The sequence below is a fragment of the Onychostoma macrolepis genome, chromosome 19 (genome assembly GCF_012432095.1).
Source record: "Onychostoma macrolepis isolate SWU-2019 chromosome 19, ASM1243209v1, whole genome shotgun sequence".
NCBI classification, from domain to species: Eukaryota; Metazoa; Chordata; class Actinopteri; order Cypriniformes; family Cyprinidae; genus Onychostoma; species Onychostoma macrolepis.
Window position 1 is genome coordinate 27,475,507 of NC_081173.1, and position 20,238 is coordinate 27,495,744.

At 36.9% G+C, this 20,238-nt stretch overlaps 1 protein-coding gene across 2 annotated transcripts in view; it reads right to left on the bottom strand.

Annotated features, from left to right (window-relative positions):
- The window catches only part of LOC131525264 (nectin-2-like), a 46,949-nt gene extending 41,771 nt beyond the window's left edge, over positions 1 to 5,178 (bottom strand). The window contains exon 1 of one of the 2 annotated variants that reach the window (XM_058752656.1): positions 5,046 to 5,178. In XM_058752656.1, coding sequence (XP_058608639.1) covers positions 5,046 to 5,136 — 91 coding nt within the window. In that variant the 5' untranslated portion in view covers positions 5,137 to 5,178. Of the gene's footprint in view, positions 1 to 4,723; positions 4,796 to 5,045 lie in introns of those variants that run through there. The other variant, XM_058752657.1, reaches the window with a different exon arrangement.
- Between the last annotated feature and the right edge of the window lie 15,060 nt (positions 5,179 to 20,238).

Genomic DNA, 20,238 nt, shown 5'->3' on the forward strand with positions numbered 1-20,238 from the left:
GGATCATAATTGGATGTGAAAATTGGGGAATGTGTACCCTTTTGACTCGCACTTAATGATTCCATCAAGACATTAAAAGATCCTTTAAATCATTTTCACTGCAAAAACAAAAATTAACCCCTCCTGCAAAATGAATGTTATAAAATACTTATTCTTTAAACGATTAAAAAAAAAGTGTTGAAACGATAATAAAAGATTGCAACACTGTGAAAGATTTCGGAAGTCAGTTTAAAATTGCACATTGACTTTGAAATCATTAGACGACTCGGTTAAATTATATGAACTGAACGTCTAACATTGGCACAGATTTTACACTGTTACACTATTTTAAATAAATGCTTTTCCACTGAACTTTGAACTTCCTCTTCATGAAAAACTACTGTGATATGAAATGTTTCTTGAGCTCCAACATTTCAGCTTTTTTTCAAATTAAAATTTCAACTTTGCCAAAAAAAAAAAAAATCTAAATCAGTTCTTTAAAATTATAATGTTTAATAATTATTTTATTATTAATATTAGTAGTAGTAGAAGTATTCTACACACACACATACAATGAATGATTTAAATTCAACACGTGTCATGAATTACAACATTTTGATTTATGATATATGTATAAATCAGTTTAAATTTAGTGTGATTTACTGGCACAGCAAATATTTTACATGTGTAATGTCAAAGTATTTGAATACAAATATATTAATAAAATGCTGCAAAACCCTAATATGCACTGAACATACCTTTAATCATGAATTATTAAAGCTGGGGGTAATAGTTTGGACACTGAGTGTGTTTTAGACTAAGAGCTTAAGCGTTCATTTGCATCTAGATGAGTTATCTAACATTTGTTCAGTTAGAAATCATCCACAAAGTGTGAAACTCTGGTCACTCCGTATACATGTATGGTATAGCATGAACACACACACACAGTAGTCATACTCCATCTGGAGCTCTCAGCTGCTGATAGAGAGAGAGAGACTCTCCCTTTTTCCCTCCTTCACTTGTTTCTTTCTACCATCTGCCATGTTTCTTCCTCCTTTTGCCACCCAACCAATAACACACACATTTCTATAATGGCAGGGACTTTCCATTGACACCTGTTTTCATAGTGAGCTAATAATATTGTCCATTTCCTAACCCTTCACATCAATTAAATGCTAACACAAATTGTTTTCATATTTTTTGCAAGACATTTACATTACATTACATTTTATATACACTATCATGCAAAAGTGTGTGTGGTGTTTTAAAGAAATTAATACTTTTATTCAGAATGGATGCATTAAATTAATCAAAAGTGGCAGTAAAAATATTTATGATGTTACAAAACTTTTTACTCAAAGAATCCTGGGGGAAAATTTAGCACCATTTTCACAAAAATATGAAGCAGCATCTGTTTTCAACATTGATAATTAGAAAAGTTTTTTTTGTGTGCAGAAATATTAGAATGATTTCTAAGGGATCATATGACACTGAAGACTGGAGTAATGATGCTGAAAAAACAGATTTGCATCACATAAATTACATTTTAAAATATAAACAAGCTATTTTAAATTGTAATAATATTTCACAATATCACTGTTTTTACTGCATTTTTGAACAAATATGCAGCTTTGGTGAGCATTCTTTCAAAAACATAAAAATCTTACACTCTCAGAAAAAAAAGATACAAAGCCATCACTGGGGCAATACGTAAAAGGTTCATCTTTGTACCTTATTTACCCCTAAATACATATTAGTATTAGTATCTACGTACATATTAGTACCTAAGGGTTACTCCACCCCAAAATGAAAAACGACTTTATTCAACAATTCGTCTCCTCCACACCACACGGATACGCTGTTTCGTTCAAATCAAAGCGTGAATAAACGTAGAAAATGTATCTGTGTGGCTCAGCTGACACAGAAAAGCGTACACAGTTTGCGTCCAGCGGATATTCTCCAAAATGGTGCTATGGTGACGCGGAGGAGACGAATTGTTGAATAAAGTCGGAATTTTTATTTTCTTTGCGTACAAAAAGTATTCTCGTCGCTTCATCACATTCAGATTGACAGTGTTAATTGTTTGGCAGTCAATGGGACCGTCACAAGCCTCCCGGTTTTCATCCAAAATATCGTAAATTGTGTTCCGAAGACGAACAAAGCTTTTACGGGTTTGGAACGACATGGGGGTAAGTGATTAATGACAAAATTCTCGTTTTGGGGTGGAGTAACCCTTTAAAAGGCACATATTAGTAATGTTACTTTAAAAGTAGTACCTAAGTGTACGTAGCTTTAGCACCGCTGCAGTGACAGCTTTGTATCTTTTTTTTTTCCTAAGAACGTACTAACCCCAGGCTTTTGAACAGTAGTATATATTACAAAAAGAAAATGGCATAAAAATTTACTTTTGGCAGAAAAACTATAGCCAAGCATATGCACACGCACACACACACAAACAGCCACGGGGTAGAACACAAATCATCCTGCATTTACACTCAGCACTTGAGTTGAAACACTCTCAAAGACCTTTCCTCAGCTTATGATGTGCTCAAAGTTGTGTTTTTTACATGTATTTATGCAACCCTTTGAGATGCCACCAGCACAGCGAGTACAAAGCCTCGTCCACACACGCGCAGACCAGACGGTAAATATGCTTTTTACTCTCTGAAATGGAAACGCACACTGGGTCCTTTATCCAATACACACAAGCACACAAAGTCAACATCAAGGCTGTGTACCAACACACACTCACACACACACTCCCTCATGCATAGCAAGCGCAAATCTGCAAGGCATCATGCCTTAAGACTAAGCGTGAGATTAAAGTGTTCGTATTGCTCAGGAAATACGGCATCTAATCTACACAAACACACACCTTCCTTTCCTCACAGCCGGTACAGTCACGTAATTATAGCTGGGAGACTAAAAGCATGTTAGCGATGCTACGTAACCACACACAATCATATCCAACACATGTAATCCTGAGCCGAACATCGCACCGCCTTGAGACTCAATATCCAGTTCACCGTCATAACAAATATTAATCGCGGAGCTGATGAAATATTCATCTCTCTTATTAAATATGAAGGGAACATCCAAACCATGAAGTAAACGAAAGACAAAGTGCGGTTAGATCAAGCGAGTGCATTTGATTAAAACAAACAAGCCATTCTTATTTGTAATATTAGGTAGGATGTGTTTCTGGATCAACAGATATGATGATCAGATTTTAGGGTTACGTTTAGGATTAAAGGAACAGTTCACCCAGAAATTAAAATCGGATGAAAATGTACGGCCCCTCAGGCCATCCAAGATGCAGATGAGTTAGTTTCTTCATGGGAAAAGATTCATAGAAATTAATTACATCAGCATTACATCACTTGCTCACCATTGGATCCTCTGGAGCGAATGGGTGCCGTCAAATTGAGAGTCCAAACAACACCACTCCAGTCCATCAATTAATGTCTTGTGAAGTGAAAAGCTGCATGTTTGTAAGAAATAAATCCATAATCAATCAGACAAAAGTCCAAAAGTTTTGGAGTCCCCTATCCATGATATTACTTTCTCCAGTGAAAAAGTTGTCTTGTCTGAATCAGGGGAGAAATCTGCAGAGATCAAGCACCTTTAACAAACAGTCAAAAACCGCTCTAAATAAATGTCAGTGGATTTTAATTTGAGAGGACAACAGGGGAAGCGTTATTATAAATTCTGGACTTATTGATTGGCTAGAAACGATGGTTTAAAATTAAAATGCCTTAATGATGGATTTGTTTCTTACAAACATGCAGATTTCCACGTCACAAGACATTAATTGATGGACTGGAGTGGTGTGAATTATTGTGGTGTTTTTATCAGCTGTTTGGACTCTCATTCTGACGGCACCCATTCAGGATCCATTGGTGAGTCAGTTCTGATGAAGAAACAAATCCATCTACAGTTTGGATGGCCTGAGGGTGAGTAATTTTCAGCAAATTTCCATCTTTGCATGAACTATTCCTTTAAGGCCAAGGGGGAAAACGATTCATTGTAATTTGAATCATCATAATCATAACTTAATTATTTATCATTCTGGTTACTGGAAAACAAAAAGTCAAAACAAAACAGATAAGAACAAGTCAGTCAGTCAGTCATACAGGTTTGAAACAACATGAGGGTGAGGAGATTTTCATTTTTGGGTGAAGCATTTAGTTTCTGGTGTGTGTATGAGTGTTTGTGTGTGTTATGATGCTGAAGTCATGGGGAGAGAGACCGTGGGTCTTGCAGATGGCATGAAAATCACAACTGAAGGCCTTTGACATGTGCACAAATCAACTAACATGATTTAAAAGATGCATATGCAGACGTACACACCTGCAGCATTTTTTTCTTGTGCAAACACTCAATGTGAATATCAAGCCAATCTTGAGGGCAAATGAGCACTTAATGAATTACAGGACACTATGCATCTGTAGGTGGATTTAAAGACTCTCACATATACACTTAGTCACATATTATTTTATATTTTCGTGAATTATGACTAAGCGTTGACTAAGCCGCGTTTCACAAGAATGAGCTTGTGGCTGAGTGGAAAAACGGTTGCCTGTAAAGTCCTAGGGCATTTCTATAAAACAGTGATGAAATATAAATGGTAAAAAGAAAGCAGCAGAAAGTAAGTACAAAGCAAAGGAAATCAAACTTCCAAATAACCAACTAAATAAAAAAAAAAAGTGATTCAATTTACAAGAAACGTCATGCGAATGATTACCCGAGCTGAGGTGCAACCGCTCGGCGAGACCTGTGAAAGCCACGAGTTTTTCTCCATTATCTACAGCTCATCTGCGCCGGGGAAATTCCAGCTCTAATCTGGATGGAGCGGGAAAAATCAGTTCAAGATTCATGTTCACTCAGTCTGCACTCTGTTGAAAATGTTTAGGAAATGAATCATCTACCCACATATGAACCGATACTGAAATCACCCTGTTCAGCAGTAAAACACACCAAGACATCGTCTGCTCGCGTACAGTTGGCAACTAATATATTTAAAGGTATAGTTAGCCTAAAAAATAATAATTCTGTTATTTACTCACCTGCATGTTGTTTCCAACCTGTGTGACTGACTGTCTTCCGAGAAACACAAAAAGAGATGTTTGGATAAATGTTCACGCTGTTCTTTTTCATATAACAAAAGCATATAGTGACCACTGATGTTTAAATAAAGCACTATAATTGTAGTCCATTTTGTGTACGCTCTTCCAAGACTTCTGAAGCTATTCAATAGGTTTCTGTGAGGATTCCTATTTGTTATTGACTGAAATTTCTAGGGGTGACCCTGAATAGTCAACGATTCGATGCTTCGATAGGAGGAGCCTGATTCGACTACCAATCTCACAGTCGAATATTCGCTGAGCTGTTTTGATCATACCATTTTGGCTATATGGGGGTTCACATAGAACTACCGGTTTTCTCCCAATAAATTAATATACAGCCTATTAAGATAATGCTGTAAATAAGAATCTGAAAAGAAGGAAGCTTTAAATAAATATTTTAACGTGCGTGAATAAATCCAGCCACCCCTATAGATTTAAGTTTCACTTTCCATAATCCGTGACTGGTATTTTAGCGGCAGGGATTTAAATCTAAACTAGATTTAAATTGACACAGGCAGAGTGAACGACTGGATTTTTTCGATCAGGTAGGGTACAAGTGATTTCAAAACCTTTCAGCCAGTTTATATATATCATGTATATATTATTTATCTGGTATAAGATGTATTTGGTTGAGTTACGCTGCATTAAAGCACTTCATTGTAGTACTACAGTGATTATCTCTTTAGTGCACAGCGCAAGCAGGACAAACAGCAATGAAGAATATTAATAACTATGACTGGGACTTTCATATACATAACATTATAATGAGAACACTATTATAATAACACGCTGTGAATTTTTAGAGTTTAGTTGCCGTCTTTCGGTGTTTGGATTGATACAATTTGCCCTGCACTGTCTACAACGCCGCAACAGCTTGGGACAGACTACACTGCATGTGTTGCATCGCTTGTAATGATTGGAAAATCCGTTTGTACTTCGTGTCAGAAACAGCGCGAGCGCTTGGAGTACTGTCCGCATCCACTGTAGATAGTATATATAATGGGTTCTATATTGTTGTCTGTTGTCGAGTTGCGCCGCTCCGCGCCACTCGCATCCGAGGAAGACACGGAAGCAGCGGGGCAGCGCCGGGGGTGAACCCGCGAGAGTGGGAGAGCTCCGGAGAACATCTGCGCTGTGTGTCGATGCACCTTACGAGAGAATAAGCCAGGTAAAAATGTGTGTACGTTTGTCTGTGTGTTTGTGTCAGATTTTTGCACACCAGTTTAATCATTTACTCATCAACAGGGCAGTTACAGAACTTTACTATGGTAAACTGCGCTGTCGTTTCATACGACTTTTGTCAGCTTACTGAATTAAGTTACCGAATTAAAATTGTTTTTAACTAGCAACGCTTATCTTATATTAACATTAGGTTAACTAATGTGAAATTTAGTTCAGGTGTTAGTAGTTAATGTTGGCCCGTAGCCTATTGAATAAAATCCTATGTTAGCTAGGTTAAACTAGTTTTATGGCTAGCTGCCTTTCTAGTTTTAGAATTAGTTTGTTATAGTTTTTAATGGAATTAAAAATTTACTGCATTTTTTGTATTTGTGTTTTAAAGGCAACTGCAATGAAGCATCAAGAAAGACATGAGCAGGCCAGCCACCCTGAGACGGATAATTCATGATAAGAGAACAGCTATGGTTTTGAGAGATTTGTGTATTCTCTATGAGGTTTGCCTTTTAAAAGTGTGCTATTTCTACATCTTTTTCAGAGAAGACATTTCTGTCAAAGTGGATGGCGAGCAAAGATGGTGGCCACGTTTTGGAGCAGCACCTGAGTTTTGCAGAGGGCTATGTATTTTTTGGCTGTTTGTCTTTTTTCCCCATTATGTTTCTGTTACGTAAAGATTCTTTGTAAGGATGAATCCAGAGGACACAACATAATGCACTGCGAAACGTCCTAAGACAGGAGAATTGGAAGTCTGTATTTTTAAGTGTTATACATGCAGTGTTTTAAATAAAGAATTTGATATTTTGTAATTATTGTGTCTGTTTTAATTGAATGCCAGTAGTACCTATGTAGAGTAAAAATAAAATGAATTCTATATAAAAATTATAAAATCTAATGAAATCTATATTAAAATGAATGAATTACAGTAGTACACTGATAAATCAAATGCAGTTTGCTACTGTAAATCTTAATTACAGTAACTTGCCAGTAAGTTACTGTAAAAACCCTTTGAAATGTCTAACAGTGTACTCCTCTTCAGCGCGCACAGCTCAAAACAGAAATGCAGAACATAACTTCTGTCATATACATAACGTTTTCATGAGAGCACTATTGTAAAAAACGTTGTGAATTCTTAGGGTTTCGCGGGCGTTTAATGTTATCTTTTAATTAAAACATAAAACATTATTTTTGTATCTGCGAGGCGTCAATAACACATTTTCCCTGTGTGTTAACGTCAGTAATTATGACTGTCGAATGTCTGACTTGACTCTTGGTAATGATTCGACTATCAGTCGTCTATCGGCAAGATTCGAAAATTCCGATTCGACAATGAAAATCCTTAGTCGGGGACGCCCCTAGAAATTTCATTAGCATCCAAAACACAGTGTGCAAAGTTATGTGGAATGGAGAATGAGATTTGAGAGCAGCAAGAGTTAATAACATCTAACCAGTAAACAATAACAATAATAACTTGAATATTGGTCTACCTCTTGCACAAAACTATTGTCTGACTTCAGAAGACTTTAGTACAAAAGATGTAAGGACTAATTATATGGTACTTCTATGTAGAATGGTGCTTTTACAGTGTGTTTTTTTTTTAGAGATTGACAGTCAGTGTTATTGTTTACTAAAAAAAATTAAAATAGTTTCAGTAATTAAAAAGTTTTAAAGTAAAATACAATATAAATATTAGATGAAAATTGTAAACTTAATGTAAAAAAGAAAAAAAGAAATGTTAAATAACTGAAATAAGTTTAAGTATTAAAATAACTCAAATTTCAGTAATTAAAATGATTTTTAAATAAAACAGGATACAAATATTAGATGAATATTTGAATTTTAAAATGTAAACAAAAATTAGAAATATTGCCTTGGCAACTTACTGAAATAAGTTGAAAGTTTGACCGGCTATAACTCCCCCTAAGTGGGGTCAAACTCCATCAAACTTGGGGAGAAATTAGAGCTCTGGGCCCCCTATCCAACACCACCGGCCCCGAGTCGATAGACTCCTGGGGGGCAGAGATAGAGGCCCCCAAATTTAAAAAAAAATTTTGTGATCAACTTTTTATTGTCTTTAGATTGACAAAACAACATCCATTCAAACAAACAAACAGGGAAGGGGGAGCAACAGACATATTATGAATAATTTTACAATCTGAAAAGAAGAGTGGGAAAAAAAAAACACTTTATATGGTCATTCCTTTATATAGTCCAAAATGCTGGAAGAGAAACATTGCCATGCATCAATGGTACTAGGTTTAGCCTTGTTAATTCGTGCTGTTGTACATTCACAAGTTACTATTTTAAGGAGACAGAATTCACATGAGTCCATAGGTTGACAACAATTGAACATTCCGAAAACATGTGGAGAAAAGTACCTGATGATACAGTGTTACAGATATGACAGGTTTAGGTCGATTGCAGTTTCATTTTAAACCTCTTGTAAGGAGTTATGTATGCTCAATGGATGACTTTGAAATGGATAAGACGATGAGCCAAGTTTTTAGAAGTTAAGGTTAGATTAGACCACACCCTCTTGCAGTCGACCGATAAATCAAAATCTGTTAATTCACGATTCCAGATATGTTTAATAGAAAGCGGCTTTGCCGTGTGATCATTAAGTTTACTATATATTAAAGAAACAGATGGCCGACCAGAGGGTGGTGCGATCCAATCCCACAAAAGATGAGAGGAAATAGGGGATGCCCAGGGAACTCCATAGGCCTTGAGAGCAGAACGTAACTGAAAAAAGACAAAATATGATGATACTGGTAAACAAAACTTAGTTTTTGGCTCTTGAAGTGAGTAGAGTCCTTGGTTATCATATAAGTCACTGCATGTGTTTATGCCAAATGTAGACCAAGAGGGCTGGACAAATGGCCAATTTCCACATAAGAAATTAAAGTTGTGCCATAAGGGTGTATTGTTACAAAATTTGAAAGGTCCTCCCATCAGATGTTCCACCCTTTTCCAGATCCTAATCGAATTGGCCACAACCGGACCAAATTTAAATTTATAATTTTTATTTCCTGTTCCAGCAAATAGAATAACTTGGAGCCTATGTGGTTTAACCTTGTCAGCTTCGATTACTCTCCATGAAACTTTATGAAGGGCCGTAAATTGGAACGACCAATAATATAATTCAAAATTTGGCACAGCCAATCCTCCTGAAAGTATAGGACGCTGCAATGTGATGAGTTTTATTCTGGGTCATTTACCATTCCAGATAAACTGGGAAATTATGGAATTGATCTCCTTAAAGTAACCTGGAGGAGGGGAAAGCGGCAGCATAGAAAAAAGAAAATTAAGCCCAGGTAACAAATTCATTTTGATGGTGGAGATTTTGCCTTGAAGAGAGACTTTAAGATTATTCCATCTTTGAGTATCACTTGATCTTGATTAAAATGTTATTAAAATTGTCTCTGGCAATTTTATGAATGTCTTTATATATGGTAATACCCAAATAGATGAAAGAATCTTTAATAGGAATGAATGAGGGGATAGGAGAGTTAACTTTAACATTGTTAATTGGCATTAAAGCAGATTTGGTCCAGTTTATCTTGTACCCCGATAAACTACTAAAGTGATCAAATTCCTTAATTATACCGGTTATTGACAAATCAAAATGATCTAAATATAAGATAATGTCATCAGTGTACAACGAAATAACATGATTATGATCATGAATCTTAATCAGTAGAACCTCAGAGTTCCTAATGGCTTGTGCTAGTGGTTCAAGGGATAAACAAAATAATAAGGGGGAAAGCGGACATCCCTGCCTCGTTCCACGCTGTAAAAGGGGATATTATCAGTTAAGACTGATGCCTCAGGTGAGTGGTAAAGTGTCTTAATCATAGAAATGTAATGTTCACCGAAATCAAAACACTGCAGAACTGTCCACATATGGTTCCACATATGGCATCAAGAGAAAAAACCGCACAAGGACTCGGAAGAAAATCTTTGTGAAACTCCACCAAACTCGGGGTCCCGATAGAGCTCCAGGCTCAACCCAACGCCACCATCCCCAAGAATTTTGATTGTTCTATTCCTCTGAGAGGAGAATGAAAACTCATAATAGAGAAGACAGTCTGGTAAATAAGCCAGTATTCTAATGTTATGTTTGGCCTACACTATGAAATACTGTTGCTCTAAATGAGCTCTTTTCACAATCAGGCAGTGTGTCTTCATAAAACCCCTGAATTATGAGGAAAAACCTTTACGGCAAAACCTCGTCCTCATCCCACGACATAATAAATAACACTGAATCACTCAAACACGCAGCAAAACAAATATTCCCGACTGAACCCACTCGACCACAACCAGTCATCAGAAACCAATTCACAGAAACACCAACAGACATTCGCCGTCAAATCAAAGGTTAAGTTTCAAGCCAGATTGCGCCATTTCCCCATTTACATTCCTCCGCACTGATTGATGGGAAATTCAGCTCCTTTTCCGTGATTTGAGTTTCTGACGAACTCTTCAATCAAATGAAAACATCTTTTGATGGACTTTATTCACTTCACGGAGCACCACTCCATCAGTTATAATTGCATGCACATAATTGCACGCTCTCACGACTTGCCTATATATTAGAGCTCAGTCTGCTTTACAGTTATCAATCATACAGTGTGAGGATTGAGTGTGCAGCGTGCACATTTTCAGTTTTATCAGGCCCGTTTGGACCCGTCACATGCCTGTATTTTAGTGCGATCACATTTGCAGGCATTATGCTGAGATTAACGTAGCAGATGACAGTAATAAACGCTCTCCACTCTTTACTTTCATGTAATTGGGTGTTATCTTCTGGTGAAGCTGGGGGAGAAAATGGCTAGCGGTTTGTAAATGCTGCTTTTGATTACGGAATTAAACTCTGGCTTTGTGTGTGTCTGGATACTTCGCAGGTTTCTTTCAAAGCGTATCGACGGCCTTTCACGTGTCCAGGTGGACGCCGTTCGTCCATCACGTTAACCCGAGGGGACACAGATGTGGGCACTGTATCGTCAGATACGCAGCATGAGCCGTGGAGTCCTCTAGCGTGCTGATTTATTCCATACTGAGTTTGTTTGGGTATGTGACAACACCGGGAACCAGAGAAGGACATGAATAAAAGCTGAAAGAAAGAAATAAACAAAAGCGGGAACATGAAATGCATTGTGCGCACACGCTGTTCAGCGAGTGATTCGGTACATCCAACCATTTGACAACTGGATCTTTTGTGTCACCGTGATCTGAACCCAAACTGAACAAGTGTGTCGCCACACAAGACAGAGTGATGGAGAGATGGAGGGAGAGAGAGAAGAGTATGGATAAATGAAAGTGGCCCATTCTGATGGTTCAAAATTATGATGATTGTATAAGACTTAAGGGAGATAGACAGACAGATGAATGCAGAACAGGGGTATTAGCGCCCTTCAGGAATGAATATATGGATAGACACATGAAGAGAGTGAGAAAGAGTGAGAGGCCACGGCCCAAACATTTGAATGGTCAATTTCTGAGCTTGTATGCTGCTTTTAAAAACATTAAATAATAATAATAATATAAATTATTTACCTAAGACTTAGATGTTTTTTAATAATTAAGAATGAATTGCTCCTGCTGATAGTGTAATTTGTTTGCATGCATTATCTGATTTGTTGTAGCATTCAATTCACTAAAGGAATTATGCCACAAATGTGCAAAATTGGTGTTGGACAACATTGCATGGTGCAATTCCCAATCTCGTAGGCCAGTCCAAAATGCCCAACAGTTACAGTGCTATGTTAATTGCATCATGACATTGTGAACATAAAAAAACAAACTGCATTGATTTAAATACACATGGCACAAAATACTAGCGCAGAGAGTGACTGGTTATCGGACTGCAGTGGATACGTGCTGAAATAACACATGCAAATTGCTTGTGACATCAGACTCATTGAGATCATCAAATGCATGTTATGACTTTCACAGATCTCAATATACACTTTCATCTATATGAATTAACAAACAGTAAAATCGCCCCTTATAAAATAGCAAATATGAAAGTAAATGCAAACATTAATATGAAAATATGAAAGACTTGAAAGACGAAAGGGGGAAAAAAATGAGCACAGGATAATACAACTAAGCCATCAGCGGCATTTAAGCATTGATGACAAATCGAGGAAAGCCTGCGGAGGAGAAGAGAAGGATTAATAAAACAACTGAAAGAATGAGAATTGAAATTGTGCTTCCTGCCAGCAACTGGGATGAAGTGAAAAGTTATTAATAGCAAGATGTTAAAGTTGCAAATAATGCCAAAGCCTCCATCTCCTAGCGAAGAATATCGACTCAAATGTAAATAGCGTGTTTTCCTTCAGCTCGTGTAGACCGAAGCCTGTTTGTATTGTTATTTGCGAGATTATTAATATTTAATGTCGACGGAAGTTGATAAAAGAAAATATTAATTATGAACGCTGCTTGATCTAATCAAATTACAAAATTCACTCGCCATTGTTCGCGTGAGCTCATAAAATTTCACATTTATTCAACCACTCCATCCAATTTCTGCTTCCCATTGTTAAAGTGATGAGATAAGGAGAGAAAGGAGTGCGAAATATGGAGGTGCATCATTTCAACATTCTGTCTGCATTAAAGATGCAGCGCGTGTGTCAGGAATTGTGCAGGAGGGGGAAGTAATGGATTAAACATTGAATGATCCACACAGCGCCTGTAGGTATGCGCAAACACACACACAAAAACACTGCACCCCAATCATTTCCGCTCACAAAGCTATTCTTAGTAGCGAGACTAACCTTACTTTCCCAGTCAAACCAGAGGGTATGTTAAATCATGCTTTTAAGTGTTCGATTTGCCAATCAAACCCACTTTAATCGCTGACAGCGACAATTAACGGCAGAAGATCTGAGCGTGTGGCTGTGTCATTGTGATCAGAGAGAAATTTGGGGCTTTTTGAACATCACAGCGGCTGACCGCGTAACACGTGCAGCCGCTCAAACCACAGCTTTTCAACTTCTTCTGAGTGACACAAACCGTCAGAGGCACTTACAGGTCCAGCTGGACTTCGGCGCCGAGGTACGTGCCAAAAAACGCTCTGTTAACACAGCAATTAGGTCGTAATTAGCTGAAATAATTATCAAGACAGAAATTCAAAACAGTGCCCCGAATGCACCCACACTTGGCTGCCCACACCTCCCTGAACACGTGGACACACGCTGCAAGTATTTGAGGCTGATTTGATACAGACATATTAGGAGTTTCATTAAGATGGAGTTGCGCATGCTGCTAGCGTCGTTTGTTTTGCATGTTTTAGCGGCCAACTCGCTAAAGGAGTTATGTAAATTAACTAACAGTGCAAATACACCCACAAAATTAGTGCCGAATGCGATTTGAGTGCCAGAATTTCCCATCTTGAAGGCCGGTTTTGAGTCACTAGTAGTGGAAGATGGCAAACTACCATGATCTGGCATCCGTAACTAGGACTGTATATCACTCCAAGACAGCAATCCTGAGTCACTGCTTTAAAATAGTCAGAAAAATCACATTTCTTGAAATCAGACTTATAGAATTAAAAAGAAAAAAAAACTTTTTGAGGGCCAAATGAAAAAGTTTTAACAATATTAAATAAATACATTACAAATACAAATATGTATAATAAATCTGTAAAATAAATAAATAAATAAATAACTTTTTCAGATTATAAATAAATTATAAATATTTATATTATACTTGTATAAACAAACCAACTCTATTTCAAGGCTATCAAATGATGAAAGCAGATCATGAATGAAAAAATATAAATACTAGATTTGTATAATAAATACATACATACCTTTTCAGAGCTGACAAATGAGGAAAGCAGATTATAAGTAAGTGAGTGAGTGAGTGTGTATGCCAGTAAATAAATAATTTCAGGGCCAACAATTTATGAAACCATATTATAAATAAAATTATAATATTTATATTAAATTTGTTTAATAAACAAATCACACACACACACATACACATATGTGAGTGTGTGTGTATATATATACAGGTGCATCTCAATAAATTAGAATGTCATGGAAAAGTTCATTTATTTCAGTAATTCAACTCAAATTGTGAAACTTGTGTATTTAATAAATTCAGTGCACACAGACTGAAGTAGTTCAAGTCTTTGGTTCTTTTAATTGTGATGATTTTGGCTCACATTTAACAAAACCCCACCAATTCACTATCTCAACAAATTATGAATATGGTGACATGCCAAACAGCTAATCAACTCAAAACACCTGCAAAGGCTTCCTGAGCCTTCAAAATGGTCTCTCAGTTTGGTTCACTAGGCTACACAATCATGGGGAAGACTGCTGATCTGACAGTTGTCCAGAAGACAATCATTGACACCCTTCACAAGGAGGGTAAGCCACAAACATTCATTGCCAAAGAAGCTGGCTGTTCACAGAGTGCTGTATCCAAGCATGTTAACAGAAAGTTGAGTGAATGGAAAAGGTGTGGAAGACAAATATGCACAACCAACCGAGAGAACCGCAGCCTTATGAGGATTGTCAAGCAAAATCACAAGGAATGGACTGAGGCTGGGGTCACTGCATCAAGAGCCACCACACACAGACGTGTCAAGGAATTTGGCTACAGTTGTCCTCTCCTGATCCACAGAAAACGTCAGAGGCGTCTTACCTGGGCTAAGGAGAAGAAGAACTGGTCTGTTGCCCAGTGGTCCAAAGTCCTCTTTTCAGATGAGAGCAAGTTTTGTATTTCATTTGGAAACCAAGGTCCTGGAGTCTGGAGGAAGGGTGGAGAAGCTCATAGCCCAAGTTGCTTGAAGTCCAGTGTTAAGTTTCCACAGTCTGTGATGATTTGGGGTGTAATGTCATCTGCTGGTGTTGGTCCATTGTGTTTTTTGAAAACCAAAGTCACTGCACCCGTTTACCAAGAAATTTTGGAGCACTTCATGCTTCCTTCTGCTGACGAGCTTTTTAAAGATGTTGATTTCATTTTCCAGCAGGATTTGGCACCTGCCCACACTGCCAAAAGTTGGTTAAATGACCATGGTGTTGGTGTGCTTGACTGGCCTGCAAACTCACCAGACCTGAACCCCATAGAGAATCTATGTGGTATTGTCAAGAGGAAAATGAGAAACAAGAGACCCAAAAATGCAGATGAGCTGAAGGCCACTGTCAAAGATACCTGGGCTTCCATACCACCTCAGCAGTGCCACAAACTGACCACCTCCATGCCACGCTGCATTGAGGCAGTAATTAAAGCAAAAGGAGCCCCTACCAAGTATTGAGTACATATATACAGTAAATTAACATACTTTCCAGAAGGCCAACAATTCACTAAAAATGTTTTTTTTATTGGTCTCATGAAGAATTCTAATTTGTTGAGAGTGAATTGGTGGGTTTTTGTTAAATGTGAGCCAAAATCATCACAATTAAAAGAACCAAAGACTTAAAATACTTCAGTCTGTGTGCATTGAATTTATTTAATACACGAGTTTCACAATTTGAGTTGAATTACTGAAATAAATGAACTTTTCCATGCCATTCTAATTTATTGAGATGCACCTGTACATACATACTTTTTCAAGGCTAACAAATATATGTTTACTATACTAATTTTATATATACACTGTGTGCAGAATTATTAGTCAAGTTGATATTCTGGTCATATTTTTTTTTCCAAGAACATTTTACCAATTCCAAACCACATCAATCTTAATAACTACTATTGATTTTGCATTTAATCATTTCTAAGTTATATACAATTGTCCATGAAGGCTGAAAGTCAAAATCTCCTTATTTCAGGTGTGCAGAATTATTAGGCAGGTTTTCTTTTACAGATAAAATAAGCCAAAAAAAGAGATTGAACTCAGACTAAAAGTAAAAAAAAAAAAAAAAATTAATTAAATGCCCATGAGAAGCATGCAATACTAATGTATATAAATAATATAAATAATATATATATATATATATATATATATATATATATATATATATATATATATATAATTAGTATAGTATAGTATTAGTATAGTAAACATACTTTTCAAGGCTAACAAATGATAAAAACATTATAAACAAACAAACAAAAATATATACAGTATGTGTGCATGTGTATACATACATGTATGTATATGTGGGTTTGTGTGTGTGTGTATATATATATATATATATATATATATATGCCATGGTCTGTCTGAATACTGGATTCTGATTGGCTGGCAGGTGTTGATTAAATTCGTTGAACTGCACAGGTAGTTCCAGGTCAGTTTAATCACGTTCTATATTAATGCGCTTCCGTAACCATAGTAACATACAGTTACAGTTGAATAGTAATACAGACGAAAATAACCGTCATTTTTATAGTTCCGGTCAAATATTGCAGCGCAGATATTGTTAACATCTTTAATATGTGAATGCTGGGAAATGACCATGGCATAAACGGGATAATCAACGGCTAGCTGTGCATTAAACGATTTGAATGCACGACTTGGAGGCGAAGAACCGCTATGCGTCGGGCGGTTGCCTCCGCGAAGTGCATTCAAATCGTTTATTTATCCCTTACATATACATACATACATACATACACATATATATATATATATATATATATATATATAAAATTAGTATTGTAAACATACTTTTTCAAGGCCTACAAATGATAAAAACATGAACGAACAAACAAACAAAAATAAATAAAAACAAATAAATGTAAATACAGATAAATGTTAATGTTGTTCCCTTGAAATTTACTGATGTTAGTGTGTAGAGGCTTTAGAAAGCAATACAGAGGTAAAAGCTAAAAATGAGCTTCAACACAACCCAAATCTGGATATGTCTATGCCCAGCCAGAACACTTCATCTTTTCATCATCAGTTGATGAATAACTGCTGCCATAATCAATAGAAAAATATGTACAAAGATCTAAAATGAAATTCAGTTTACTGCCTGCTTTCCGGGAGCGGTAATAGCACAGAGTTAATAGGCAAATAGTTTTGTGAATAAAGCACATTCTATTAAAAAGCCTAATTTACATAGAAGGAAAGTGTGATTGTGTTGAAAAGAATGACAATGAGTTGATTTAAATACAGCGGCGCAATATTTCACATTTAGAGCCAGGTTCAAAAGTATCGCAAGCCCTGATGACGGCCTTGGTACTTAGTGAATAAGACGGAGGGTTTTGTGCCGAAACGCTCAGCATCTGCTCACCCAATTCAGCTCAGACTGTTTTTGACACGGGAAGAAACTGGGACACATTGGGCACAAATTCTGATAGAGTCTTCAATATGTTCTGGGGAAAAGTGTCCAGCTCAGGTATTGTGCTCTCAGACAGTGACAGACAGAGGAAAAGCCTGACAAAGGGAAGGAGGGAAACAGAGGGAGGGAAGAGGATGCAAAGAAAAGCCAGGGCATTTCAAAATCCCTCGCTCTCTCTCTCTCCCAGTCGAGAGACACAGTGTTCCTGTCTGCCTCTACTGTCATGCACTAATGGATGTCTGCAGATAAATACACACACACACACACACACAGAGAGAGAGAGAGAGAGAGAGACACACTAACAGTATCAGTGTGGTAGACATATCATCCATAACAACACACACAGGCTGATACTCGTACACATGCAGGCAGATAGCAGTCTTCTTACAGGTCGCTCCAGCCTAAGGTGCTGAATCCATTTGTGAACGCTGTGGTTCGATACTTCATAAACCAAAAACAATTCTCACAAAACAAGCTCTCACACAGCATCCATTTCACCAGTGGGCATTACTAGCATTTCCTACCGAATGAAAAACAAGGTGTAGTGATGTTACCTCAGCGAAATTAAATAGATTTGCTGCAAGTGCACACAAAGCGGAAAAGTGAATATTGATTAAAAAAAATACTGTATTTTTTATATATCAGTCTATTATATTGACCTTTCATTGGATAATAAGAATTTAAAATGGGGGGAAATATCATTATGAAATAAATGTTTTTCTCAAATACATGTTGGACACAATTAACGGCACCCTTTTATTCAATACTTTGGGGTCTTAAAAACAGGTCTGTTCATTTATACTGTTATCAGCATGTTGAAGTAGATTCGTCTCTTGTCTCTGAGAGAATATGTGCTGTTAATGCATGTCAGTTATTTACTTTGACTTTCTGTATGACTGAAGTTAAGACGTTCACCGGCATAACTATTGCGCAGAGTTTGCACATTGCTTGTGTGATATTGGCTCGCCTTCATGGTTTAAAACAGAAATATTTCCAGTATTGCAACGTAACCGCAAACCCCCATGCATATGTATCTTAAACGCAGGGATACATGAAAGAGGAATCAATGAATCAATCAAAGGGATCAAATAATTGTTTTTCCCCACTGTATATACACATACATACATACACACACACACACACACACACACACGTATATATATATATATAATTGATATATTATATATAATTGATATATTATATATAATTGATATATATATATATATATATATATATATATATATATATAATTTGTTCATTAACTTTATAATGTACAGTTTGAAAATTCATTTTGATATTTGTTAAAGATTTAACAGTGTTATTAAGGTAATAATGTTTTTAAAGATTAACTTGGGCACAATAGGTGGCCTTTAATAACAACAGAGGTGATCTAAATCATCTAAAATTGAAAATAGCTTGACTGACTGTAAAATCAAAGTAGCTTGTATCTTTTTGTAGCCCTTTTATAGAAGCAGACAGATACCTACAGCATCTACCTCACATCCTACCATCACTTCCACCTCTCACCTTCCTCCACACTTCGTCTCTCTTTGCAAGTCAACCTGTGAAGAAACAAACTCAGGTAAAGCAGCTCTATTTTAGGCAACGGGAGCTGCTGTAGCGCATCACAGAAGAACAGACAGACATGATGATCCAACCGCCACGCTTTTGTCTACATGAAAGCGGGGGAAGTCCCACAGAGAACGCCCGTGTGTGTGAACAAGAGGCTGTCAGTGTGTTTCGCCCGAGTTTTGGGGAGACCCTCGAAGGAGGATGAGAACGAAGGATTGAAATGGAGAAATAAGAGAGCGGAGTGGAGTTTAACAGTGAGTTTGGCGAATTCTCCAGGGCTTTATCTGTCCATCTGTGTGGAGCTGCAGCGAGTGATGGAGAGATGAGAGCTACATCCACACACACAGGGGACACACACTCACACTGACACGCTTACATAGTTATGCCAGGATTAAAAATATCCACCGCATCTGGAGCTCTTCAAAATCAGAGAGAGGATAAAAATAGCCCGTCCACAAAAAACAAACGCAATTAATGTACATTTACAACACAGTGGCAGTACAGGGCCGATCACACAGGTCACGCTTAGTGTTCAAAAGCAGCAAGACAGAACAAAATAGAAAAGGATGCAGAGATCGGAGTTTAACTTCATTTTAAGTGCATGAATAAACCAAACAACAATTTTAAAAAAAAGTGTCATTCAGATGGATGCAAGAACACCACCTATTTGAACAGTCCTAAAATGACACTTTTTCTACAAAAGGGTACAAACTGTCCCAGAAAATAAGTAATTCTGTTAGGATCGGATAATATTTGGCTATTTGAAAACTATTTGAAAATCTGGAATCTGAGGGTTCAAAAAAGTTGTCCAAATGAAGTTCTTAGCAATGCATATTGCTAATCAAAAATTAAGTTTTGATATATTTATGGTAGGAAATTTACTAAATATCTTCATGGAACATAATTTTTACTTAATATCCTAATGATTTTTTACCGATACAATGCATTTTTGGCTATTTCTACAAAATACCCATGGTACCTATATCTGGTTTTGTGGTCCAGGGTTACACACACACACACACACACACACACACACACGCATATATATAATTGAATATTTTTAACAAGGTTGTTTAACACTACGTAATTTTCATCATGCTATAATTTTTTGGTATACTGGTGCTTTAAAGCAGTGGTAAAAATGGAAA